The 12,198-nt window shown below is 44.5% G+C and overlaps 1 protein-coding gene across 1 annotated transcript in view; it reads left to right on the top strand.

The window, feature by feature from the left end:
- Nucleotides 1–12,198, top strand: part of LOC144769642 (uncharacterized) — a 1,000,462-nt gene that overhangs the window by 740,499 nt on the left and 247,765 nt on the right. Inside the window, exon 45 of the mRNA XM_078653818.1 lies at nt 797–1,370. Coding sequence (XP_078509944.1) covers nt 797–1,370 — 574 coding nt within the window. The remainder of the gene's footprint in view (nt 1–796; nt 1,371–12,198) is intronic.

Genomic DNA, 12,198 nt, shown 5'->3' with positions numbered 1-12,198 from the left:
TCCAGTGTTGTGAGGGGGTCAGGCAAGCAGTGTTCTGGGTGCTGGGTTTCCATAATGAAATTTAGTGACATGCAAGAACGTTGCACACAAAACAATCCCTGTGCCAATCAAAATTCCACCCACACAGACGTTTCAGGCTGTAACAGGCTGCGATTCCCAGACAGGAGGAGGGGCCATCCACTAGGTGAGCAGGAAGCATGGGATGGCTAACAAAAGCAATCACTAAGTTAAAGGACAATTGAGAGGAATGGACCAATAGAAAGGCATCATTTTGGAATGCCAAAAGAAAGAACCAATGGCAATTGGTGGGTGTGCCAAAAGCCCACAGAAGAGATACACTAGGTCTTGCAGACAGCGAACACCTAAAAATGAGCGGTGTGCAGTATAAGAGTGACATTTGTGAAATGGCTCCCTGTGTATACATACTAATTAATGCAAACATCATTACAAATCAACAGAGCACTGTAAACCTTGTAGGTTTTACAGGAAATCATTGTAAAGAAGAAAGAGAGGGCAGGTAGGAGCATTAAAGGTGGTATTTTATGGTGCAGAGTGGAAGGACACTGTTGGAGGCATACAGTGAAGGTCACAGCAGTAAAGGAAAAGATGAAACAGGATAGGAAGGGCATAGGTGGATGTAGGAACACTTCAGTGGTGGTTTGACAAGGAGTTGCTTGATGATGCTGCTCAACACCTTCATGATGTGATAGAGACATATCCATGCCATGGTACCTATGCAGAGAGCAATTAGATGTGTCGAGCAGGTGGAGTAACTCATATTGTCTTCTGTTTCTAGATCAATGATGAACTCACCAATCTGCCTGTTACACTGAATGATGGGCAGATAAAATTGGTAAAAAGTGGGGCCACAGCCCTTCTGCAGACAGATTTCGGGCTCCAGGTGTCCTATGAGTGGAACTGGCATTTAAGGATAACTATTCCAAGCAGCTACTATGGAGCCACTTGTGGCCTCTGTGGAAACTTCAACCAGAATGTCAGGGATGAAATTCAGACTCCTGATGGCACCACAGTCACATCCATCATAGATTGGGCCAAGAGCTGGCAGGTTCCAGACCGAGTTCCCTCCTGTTTCCATGTCTGTAAAGGGGAATGCCCGACCTGCGATGACAGCAAAAGGGCGCTGTATGAAAGCGAGCAATTCTGCGGTATCATCAGCAAGACCATGAACGGTGCCTTCCGCGAGTGCCACAGCAAGTTCAACCCGGACAACTTCTTTGATGGCTGCCTCTATGACGTCTGTATCAACGGAGGAGCCAAGCAGTTCTTGTGTCAAGCCCTTTATGCCTACGCATCCACCTGCCAGAATGAAGGGGTTAAAATCTACGACTGGAGAACCCCAGCTGGATGTCGTAAGTAACAAAATCCTTTGTTAGATATGACATTTTAGGGATGGATTTAAAAAAAAGGTCCTATATGTTTGTAACCGTGGGCATGGTCCTTGTCTATGATATATTAAGAAAGAAACAAGGGACAAATTGTGGGTAAATGTCCAAGATAATATACTGCACAATTGCATAGATAACATCATAATCAATTGGCTTGTGTATTCGATCCGAGGCACCTCAAAGCAAAACGTTCCACATTCACATTCCACAAAAACACATACAAAACAATAAAGTAATAGCCTATTTATTGTGTATTAAATGTTGATATAATCAAAAAGCTCATGTCTTGTCATTAGAGATCGCTAAACAGTCAAGCCCATAGTTTGGAAAAAAACAATGTGCGATGTGTGGGTATTTGTTTCTGTGGTTATATAGCGGTATTTTACCTCCCATTTTTAGGTCGAGCGTAAGTGTACGACCTCTTATACTTTAGTATACTTCTCTTGTGAGACAAAAGCCCCTCCCCTGCTTTTGATTTGTTTGTTGCTGTGTCCTTTAAAAATCCAACCTCGAGTATGGTCAGTCTTGCCTCTTTGTCCCTCCTTTTCTCTTTCACTCCTGCCAGTAGCAGGGACTAACTACGGTATCATTACACTTAGTCGTGTTTATCTGTTCCCTAGGGATTTCTTTTTCTTGGTTTCCTGCTTGTGTTTGGGAAAGGTTCTATTTTCTTTTACAGAGCATTCTTGCTCCGGGCGTAGTTTCGCTGCAATGCTGTTTCTGTAAACAGGGCTGAAAATCATGCTATATCTGTCATATTTACAATGCCCTCCCCACTAGTGTTTTTAGGTCTTACCTTGACAACGCAGGCGCTGTCGCAAGACCTATAATAAACACAAATATGGGGGGAAATTTCTCCTGTCGCTTGCCATTGGTTGATTCTGGCATTGGTCTTCTTATCTGGCTCATGGTTGGCTTTTGATGCGATATGTCACTTCCGTTTTGCCTCCGTTTTGCAGGAAGCAGCACTGACCAACTACAGTGTAGTTCCGCTGCTGGCTCTTATCTATCCATTTAGGGACTACTTCCTTGTTTCATTAGTCAGTGTTGCAGTTGCTCCTCGTTGCTGCCCTGCCCCGGGGCACACGCAGAACATTCAGCCTTGGTAAAAATATGGGCGCCAAGCTTAATATTTCAGCAGGTGCTCGTTTTACTTTCGGACCTTTCCAATGCTTGTTTCCTCTCTGCCCCATGAGCACAGCGGTTGCAACCTTCATTCTTATGGGAGAAACGCACGGATGCGAACCCGAATCAGCAGTTCTGCTTGTTTAATTTTGGCAGCACGGTGTGCTGTAACTGTAGCATCCGCAGGCCTATAAATTGCATTATTTATTTATTGAATTTTTACAAGCATGGCATGCTTTAATTATAATGCTGTGCCCCTACCATTCTGTTTTTTGGCTGGGCTGCAGCCTGCTCCTCATTGCTGTCCCGCCCCCGGGTGCCGCGCTTGACTTGCTGAGTTTGCAGTGCTTGTTCGTACATGCACTTTTCTGTACCACCGTGCTGAACCAATGTCCTTACCACTGCGGCTGTCACTGATCACCTGAATTACATTTCTGTAAATACATATTAGGCATAAGCGGCAGCTCTTGGTTCTCACACTTCATACAGGGCCCCAAAAACGATCAGCCATTTGAGTTATGTGATCCAGGAAGAGGGCTGTAGCGCCACTACTGAGTGCCCTTTACTTGCCTGGTTGAGAAATGCCCTGTGGAATTTATTCATTTATATATTTTAAGAGTTTTATATAGCGCTGGCTAGACCCGGAGGTATCAGAGCGCTTTAACATAACAGGTGTATTTGTAAAGCGCAGGTTCACCACTACGGGTATCTTGGCGCTGAAATAATAGATGTATATTGTTACCCAACTCAATGGTACTCATTTTATCGACCTCAGATGGATGAAAGGCTGAGTGGACCTGCTGGGATTTGAACCTGTGACCATGAGGTCAAACAGAGGCCCCTGCAGTGGATGCATTAGTCCACTGAGCCACCAGACCCGGCTTTACATGAGGTTCCACAAAATTACAAGATTACATCAGTTTCAATTTACATCAGTTGCTAGACAGACAATTACAAGAGCATAGAGAACGAGATAAGTGAAGTGTAGAGGGGAAGGGGGTAAGGGAAAAGGGGTGGGAGGGAGATACGGCAGAAAGACGAAGGAAAATCTGCCCAAAGTCCGGCTGGGTAGGTGACGGTCGAGGAGGAAGTTCCAAAACCCATCTCCTCTATAGCTATCAGGTAGCTCCACCGGGCTTTGGCCAAATAGCTAGGTCTCAATGGGAAACATTTAAAGAACATGGAGGGCAAAATAATGGAGCGTAGAGGGGAGGGGACAGGGAAGGTGAGAAAGGGAGGATAGGGGAAGAGACAACAAGGAGAGACGAAATGAAGTCTGTCTAAAGACCGACTGTGTAGGTGACGTCCAAGGAGGGAATCCCCGACCTGTCTCCCCTATAGCTAAACCAGGTAGCTCCATCGGGCATCAGACAAAATAGCTAGATATCAAATGACGAGGGAAAATTCACAGGTAAACAATGTGGGGACTAGGGCCAGGACAGGTGAGGGCAGAGGTCAGTAGCAGGAAAGTGGAGAGAAGTAGAGCAGGGAGGGGTAGGGGATAGGCAGTACGGTAAAAGTTCCCATGGATCTGCTTCGAGTCATTCAAAAAGCAGGTCCGTTCCATTTCAGGTGCCATCTTGAGGTTAAAACGCTGGGTGAGATTTTCGCCAGTAGAGGGGGGGGGGGGGGGGAATGGGCGAGACAGGGTGAAGTGGAGAAACTGTGCCCAAGGTCCGGCTGGGCGGGTGATGGTCAGAGGGGTGAGCCAAGGCCGATCTCGTCATTAGCTGAACAGAGCAGCTCCACCGGGTGTCGGACATAATGTTCGGACTCCGCTGTCAGGATAGAGGTCATGTGTGCTCAGGGGTGGACAGAAGAGTGGCGGGGGGGTGTTGGGGAGCCATGGTCCGAAAGAATTGCAGATGTTCTCATAAGGGTAGGCGCAGTCCTGGACGGGTAGAGTAAGTCAAAGTTCAGCAAGGGGGGAAGAAGTCATCATTATCAGCCATGATGGGGTCAGGCATCCTTGGACTCTGTTCCATATCAAGTGTGTCGAGTGCGGCTGAGCTTTGCAGGGAGGGAGCGCCCATTAGTTGTTAAAACAGGCAACAAAGATCACCCCTGGCGTCCCTGGGCGCCCTGCCTTGTAGATGCGCTGGGACGCTGGCCGCCATTTTGCCTCACGTATGGGTGGGGGGAGGAGGGGGTCGCTCACCTCGCTCTTCAGCAATTTGAGGCTCTGGGCAGACAAGCTGGCATGTCCGCTGAGGCAGCGGGCGGGTAATACCTTAGGACACTGGCGGGGCGTCTCATCACAGTAGTGGGAAGCAGCTGCTAGATGGCTGTGGAAATGTCACTAGATATGCACTCAAGCAGCCTCTTCTGCAGTATGCAGTAACAGTCTACAAGTGACTGCATCCACCCCCACCAACCCCACCATCCCTCAAACAGTGTGCACGGGATATCCTCCGTGGTGTTTTAAATCTGATTTCTTAATGCAGTCATCCGCATTTTCATTTAAAGGCATTAGAAGCATCGGCGGCACGCTAACAATTAGTTCCCTTTTGTTCCTTATTCTGTTAAATATGTGGTATAAATATAAACTTTATGATGCAGCCTCATTTGGGGCAGTAAAATATCTCCCTGCGTTGAGTTTCTGAAACCCAATGTTTAAAATTCAATCTCTGGCAGTGATGTCACATTATTTATCCGTTGAAGGTTATGTTATGTTATCATTTTTGTATAGCGCATGGCTGCCCCAGCAAAGGGGCGTCCCAGGGCAGATCTCAGTCAGTAAAATGAGTACTGTTAACTGTTATTATCAGTTTTAATTTAAAAGTTTAAAGCCAGTTATGTAGTTTGGCTCAAATGGCTCGTAATACATTAGCTGACTAAAGCAATGTTTGTTTGAGGTGTGACTATCAGTTAAAGACAGGAACTTTAATATTTGGTAGATTTGTTGTACATCAATTGCAACAATGTTTGATCTTCGTAAATCATCACCAGTAAGTACATCCTTGACATTGTTTCTAAAAAAGTAAATACATGTATTCAAATTAAAAAGTTGAAATGCATTCAATAAGAGCCCCAGACTTATTAAACCATACAATGCTACTTAAGTGTTGTAATGCAGCACAATGTTCTGTTAAGTGGGGTTCCTTCCACATTCAACCAAAACCATGCCGCATTACCTAAGGCTATAAAAACGTATCTCTTTCCTAAGTAATCTTCCCCACCTGCTTCTGCCCTGCCCCTCTGTATGACTGAGATCAGCGCTGGAACGCCCCTTTGCTGGGGCAGCCATGCGCTATACAAAAATGATAACATAACATGCTGATCCTGTTGCTATTTGCCACTTTCTGCACGCTCTTCGCCAGGCCACTCCATGTCCCAGGTCTCCTCTGCAGGAAACACCCTTAACAACGAAGTTTTTTTTAACGACTTACCTGAGCAACGAATCCTGAACCACGACTAAGCCTTAACAATGACAATTCTAAACCACGGCTTTCCTTAACAACGAGTCTCTCCCCTCCTCGAAGGTCATGGCATTGGAAGCAGAGCAATTATTGTGCATGATCTATGCTTTGAACTGGCACGGGAGCGCCTGTCACCAGAGCATAATTGATAATCAGCCTTTGAAGTGCACTGAGAAAGAGGGCAGGAGGTCGCAGTTGGCTTTCCTGGTATTACATTTTGGTTGTGTATTAAACCAAGATGAAGCCTTCTACCTTTGTACTTTTACCATAATCATTGGATGGGCTTAACTGCTACCAGTTAAACTGTGGCGACTTTGTTCTTATTACCATGAACACCCTGGTGTCAATTAGAGGAGGAGGGCAGAGAAAAAGCATTTGACAAAAAAACAGGCGAAATAATGGTGCAGTGCGAAGAATCAATGCATCACAAATATCAGAGGAAATTGTGTGTCTGGTACCCTGGATGTTATATGGAAATTATATATATGTAAATACGAACTGCAAAACTGCTATTGCACTTCATAATACAAAACTGTATTGACCGTGACCAAAAAGTTAATAAAATATGTTTAAAAAAACAGTTGCAGAAGACCTACTGACAACGGAAGTAATGGCGCAGGAGTGGCCCCTTCTTTGATACTTTGGCTGCTGCCATCCGTTCAGTTTGGGGCCAAGGTCAGACAGGCGTATTGGGCAATATGGCAGTGCCAGATGGGTCTGTCTGACAAGTCAATTTGTGTGTTGGATTTATGTCAGTGTGTGGGCTGCCTTCTTCTCATTAGTTCCTCTCAATTGGACATTTTACTTCACACACAGAAGTATTATTATTACAATAGTGCCATCTATTGGCAAATCACAATTTTATTTTTTTCGTGGTTTAGGTACTCGTTGTAAAAAACGTAGTGGTTTGGCATTGCTCGTTGTTTAGCCTACGTGGTTAGGGAATTTGTGGTTTAGTAAGTAGTTATTTAATCATATATCCCTCCTCTGCATATGGGCGGCCCAGCCTAACATCAGTCCACCCCAGGGGTGCCTTAGAAACAAAAGCACCACAGGAGGCTATCAGTGTGGGGAGCAACCGCCTGCATTTTATGTTCACAAAGTGCATGAAGCAGATAGATGTTGCAGACTGGGAGAGTAGGCATTTATTTTGCATATGGTGGGTAAAATATGGGCAATAGATGTTGATTAGTGCCAGATGAAAACATGTTTGCAGATAAGGTAATCAGGTGAAACCTGGTTATTTTATCAGCTGCATAGCGAAATTGATATAAAGACCACTTGATTACGCTCACCAGATGATGGACAAAAAAGTAGATGGATTTCTTGCCTGAACACAGAAACCAGCTGGTTCACAGAAAAACTCAGGCTGACAGTGGATCTTAAGCTATAAATATCAAATTTCTTGTCTAATGTAACTGGTGCTCAAGTTTAGGGCTTTAATACCTTTGGGTCGAGTTCGCGCTATATAGAACTGCAAATAAAAAAGGGGGGCAAGCGGGGATACAGTGTCTGGTGACATTTGAAAGTGGTGGGGCGTAAAATTAATGTCATACTGCACCGCAGAGAGCGAGCGAGGTCGAACAACCTAAGAGGGGTTCGGGGGCTTTCCCACGAGAAAATTTTGAAAAAAGAGTGGACAAATGGTGCATTTTCAAGCAAATTTGAGAAAGCTAGAAGGTTAATATAGCAATTGTGAAAGTGCAGTTATTACATTAAGAGATGTCATAACATAGGTAGCTGCTTATTCAGTATAAACACAGAGCTTCATAACAGACTTCGAGATAAAATACATTGCTGAGTAATATCAAAGGGAGCATATATTTATTAGCCACAGTGCTGTACCAAGATTCAAAGAGGCAATATCGAAACATGAAAAACATGAAACAGGATCAAGGTGCCATGAACATAAGGTTCCTAGCCCAGGACATGAGCTGAGCAGCACCCACATGTTTAACAGGCATACCTGCCTCGCCCACGGAACTGCAAACCACACACAGGGGAGTATTACATGTTTAACATGCCAGAAACCAGCTCCCCACCTTCATGCGGAACAAATCGAACATTCACCCCCAGTCACAGATCTCGGTTAAATCCATTTTTTTTTGCATGCCACGCCATGCAAAAAGTCCCAAAGTGACATAGTGTGCTGGAACAGCTTCCTTCCAGCAACAACTAAAAATGTATTCCAGTCAGCATATCGCCTCCATAAATCAGCACAACAACACTATTACCTGCTCAGATCATTACAAACACAAATCCTTCAAAAGACGTTTTCCCCAATGCTGGAAATCAACTAAACACCTTAAAGCACTAGACTTAAAATCAGATGAATTATGTATGTATATATTAAATAGGTTTATCTGGCCCTTCACTGATGAGCATCAAGTCCTAAAATATATATATTGTTTTGAGCAGTTACATTATTGAATTTCAGCTCAGTTGTAAAGTCATACAGAAGCACCATTTACAGCTTCAAGCATCACACTGGCCGGTTTCGATCTCACCCTGCATTTTCTCAAATGATGGTCTTTTAGATTCACTGCTCAGACTATTCTTGTTCATGGCCCAATTACGAGTTGCACTATGCAGGGGTGCTGCAATGTCTGGGTCTGGGATCGCCGACTCCTACCAGTAACTGCAACTCCATACACTCCAGTTACAAATTATTCTGCCTGGAATGGCTAATAGCAGGCAGACCTGCTTCACTGGGTCAAAAGCAGCATGGGGATCCCCATTCCAGGCTGAATAACAGACCATTTCTGCTCCCATTTGCCACCTCCATTCAGCAGGTGGTAAATGGAAGTGGGGTATTGCTGCAGGCCAGGGACATGGGCGAGGAGGCTATCTGGGGCCTGGAAAGGCGGGGGGGGGGGAGGGGGTTGTTAAACGGCATGCAGAGTGTTCCATGCTCTCCCTGTGCTGTAGGAGGAGTGAGGTGGGGGCTAGGCAGCGCCCACAACCTCTACTTAAAATGCACTCAATTTTACTAGGTACATTCCCCCCTAGTAAAATTGTGCTCAGACTTCCCCACCCAGTATTCCCCATACCACGCCACATAACTTGTTATTGGTCATTAAGTTTTCCAAATTTTGAATTTCACATGGGACCCCCGTTTAAATTCACATTAATTCACTGAGCAAGAAAGGATTGTTCAAAAATACATATGCGATTCCAGGCAAACGAAACCAATAAAATAGAATTTAGCCTTTTAAATACCTTTCCCTGTTTCAAATTGAGATCATGATTGTACCCGGATTTCTCTCAATTAATATTGCAGTGGAACCCATAATTAAAAAACGAACATGCTTTCTAACATTTGCGCCGGTGTAAAATATTCCATAGTGTGGTCGCCCTTACCAATTGTGCTAACAGGAGGAACAGTACAAAAGCAATGTCTTACTTTTCATGATCATAAACAGTTTGTAGACAAGGGGAAAAAAATGAAAATGTTTTCAGCGTATATGAAAAAGAAAGAATGGCACATATGGACAACAAAAATACACTGCTACACTACAGTCCATCTACAAATAAAATCCGACATGGAAGGTGTAATTGGTTAATCAAGCCTTTATGCGAGTTTAAAGTACTATTAACGAATCCGACCCTTCATCATAAGCAAGTGTGAATCAGGCCCTTCACAACAGGCACTTCAGGACAATTAAACAAGTGTGCCTTAAGCACTTCATTAAAATGTAACATGTCTATCGCGCACTTCATCTGCATATAACAGGTATGTTTCATGCCTTTATTTGCCAATAAACGTGTGTATAAAGCACTTCTTCACAATTAATGGTGTGTACATAAGAGATTTTGTCACGAATAAACATGAGTGTGCGTGTGCATAGCAGGCACCTCATCACCATTAAACACAAGTATAGCAGGCATTTTATCATCCTTGGCATGTGTGTACCAGGCACTTAACCTCTGTGTGTCAGAAATGTTATCATCAGTGATCATGTGCATATCAGGCACGAAATTAGCGTCACACGTATGTTTATCAGGCACTTCTTCACCAGTGACCGTGTGCATCAGTCACTTCGGCCCACGACTCTCCGGTGTATTATTAAACAGGTGCTCCTTATCAGTAAACTAGGCTCACTTGTGCACTGTATTCTAATTAAAGGCAGTCGCGGCTTGCAATACTCGCGGACGCGGTGGTACCAGCATATTCTGAAAGGCCTTTATTTCAACCCACACAAGTTTCTGCCAAGCATCACTTGCCTTCACGGTGTTAGTCTGTGAAAGGAGCCTCCCTCATTCCACATTTAAAGCAATCAGTCATTAAAGCCTTCCGCATGAGCAGCCTGCTGTTAAGGCACGGTAATCCGGAATACCAGCCCGCGTAGAACGAGGGCTTAAAATGTACTGCACCCATGCCGAGAAGTGTTGGCACGCTTTCTCAAATTTAAGAACAGCAGCAATTACTCTGTAAAACCAAGATGAATATCCAATATGATGAAAAAGGCAAGTTTATTCACGTAAAGAAAATGTCCCATCCATCAGCTTGCTCTAGTCAGGTGCAACTGACTTGCCGACCACTCATATTCATTCCATTGCTATGGAGCTGCTTGAACAACAACTCAAACTCTTAAAGGGACAAGTATGTAAATACAAGTAAAAGGCACACTATTACACACCTTCCTTACTGCAATAAAAACAAACAACAAAAACCAAAAAAAACATTCAACTGTTCATCTCATAATCTTTAAATTTAGAAGGTAAACTTCTTCTGCATTGCCTTTGAATGAAGTTAGGAACATTAGATGTTGTGTCTGATTCACAAGTATCAACTTTGTTTTTTCCATTAAGTAAAACATTTTTGTCTTCGAGTAGTGTATTATTTTTCAAGACAACAACCCTGTTCAAGTTCCATTTGCGAGAGTCTTCGGTCCTAATGGCATTTCTCAAAATCTTGATAACCTTGTGAGGTTTTGAAAATAGACCTGACCTTTTCTTACTCTCAGGTGCCCTTATCATGACCAACATGAGCTTTAGGTGTTGAGAGGAGGCTGCAGCCAGGAGCTACTTTATTTTCACTTAGCACTCGTGACATTGTTATTTTATTGCTTACTGTTTTTTTAAAATATTGAATTGCTCTTTAATCTGTGGCACCATCACGGGTACTCGAACCCTGCTCACCCCCCACATCGTTTGGTCTCGCAGCCCAATAGCTGCTGTTGAGACCGATACTCTAGCTGGCCGCCATCTTGGGGGTAGAACGCGGGTTGCGCTCTAGCAGCCTGGCCCCTCCCGACCTCCCGGACTTAAAAAGCGCCTGGAACCGCGCGCACTCGAGCTCACATGAGCTTTAGGTGTTGAGAGGAGGCTGTAGCCAGGAGCTACTTTATTTTCACTTAGCACTCGTGACAGTGTTATTTTATTGCTTACTGTGTTTTTAAAATATTGAATTGCTCTTTAATCTGTGGCACCATCATGGGTACTCGAACCCTGCTCACCCCCACATCGTTTGGTCTCGCAGCCGAATAGCTGGGGGTAGAACGCAGGTTGCGCTCTAGCAGCCTGGCCCCTCCCAACCTCCTCCACTACAAATGCCACTATCCATTCGCCCGCCGAAGGCGCGCCAAAGGCAAACCCGTCTGCGCCCGTCTGTGCCAGTACGGGGCAAGGGGCACCTCACTCTGTGCAATTTTTTACATACTCCTCTGAGGACCTCTGCAGTCTACACAATACACCTCTAACGTTAGACGCGGATATACAGGACCGCCTTGCAAATCTGGGATTACTGCACTCACGTGGCAGATTTCCGGAGTTATTGCATGTCCAGGGGAAAAACTCCACAACTATCCCCTCAAAACAGGTGACTCTTCGGATCTCCTACTTAAACACACGCTCATTAGTGAAACATAAATTGGAGATTTTTACACTACTCTCAAATGAATCACCGGACATTCTGTTTCTTATCGAAACATGTCTGACTCCTGATTCCATTCCAGATATACTGACCGCTCTCCCTACAGATTACTATATACTCCACACTGATCGCTCTCCAGGAAAAGCGGGTGGTGGAGTGGCTGCTATTATTCAGCGTAAACATACTTTTACGACTATTACGCCCCTTAATTTGGTTGCTGCAGACAATGTAGTAATCAAGTTAGATTCTGATCACACCTCTCTGATCTGCATCATTGTCTACAGGCCCCCTCAGCCTATGCCCCTCTTCCCCCTCACCTTGAGCGAGCAGATAGCAAACTTAGCAACTAAATACTCAAATATTTTGCTCATTG

The sequence above is a fragment of the Lissotriton helveticus genome, chromosome 7, assembly GCF_964261635.1.
Source record: "Lissotriton helveticus chromosome 7, aLisHel1.1, whole genome shotgun sequence".
Lineage (NCBI taxonomy): Eukaryota > Metazoa > Chordata > Amphibia > Caudata > Salamandridae > Lissotriton > Lissotriton helveticus.
This window is presented reverse-complemented; position numbering and strand designations above follow the sequence as displayed.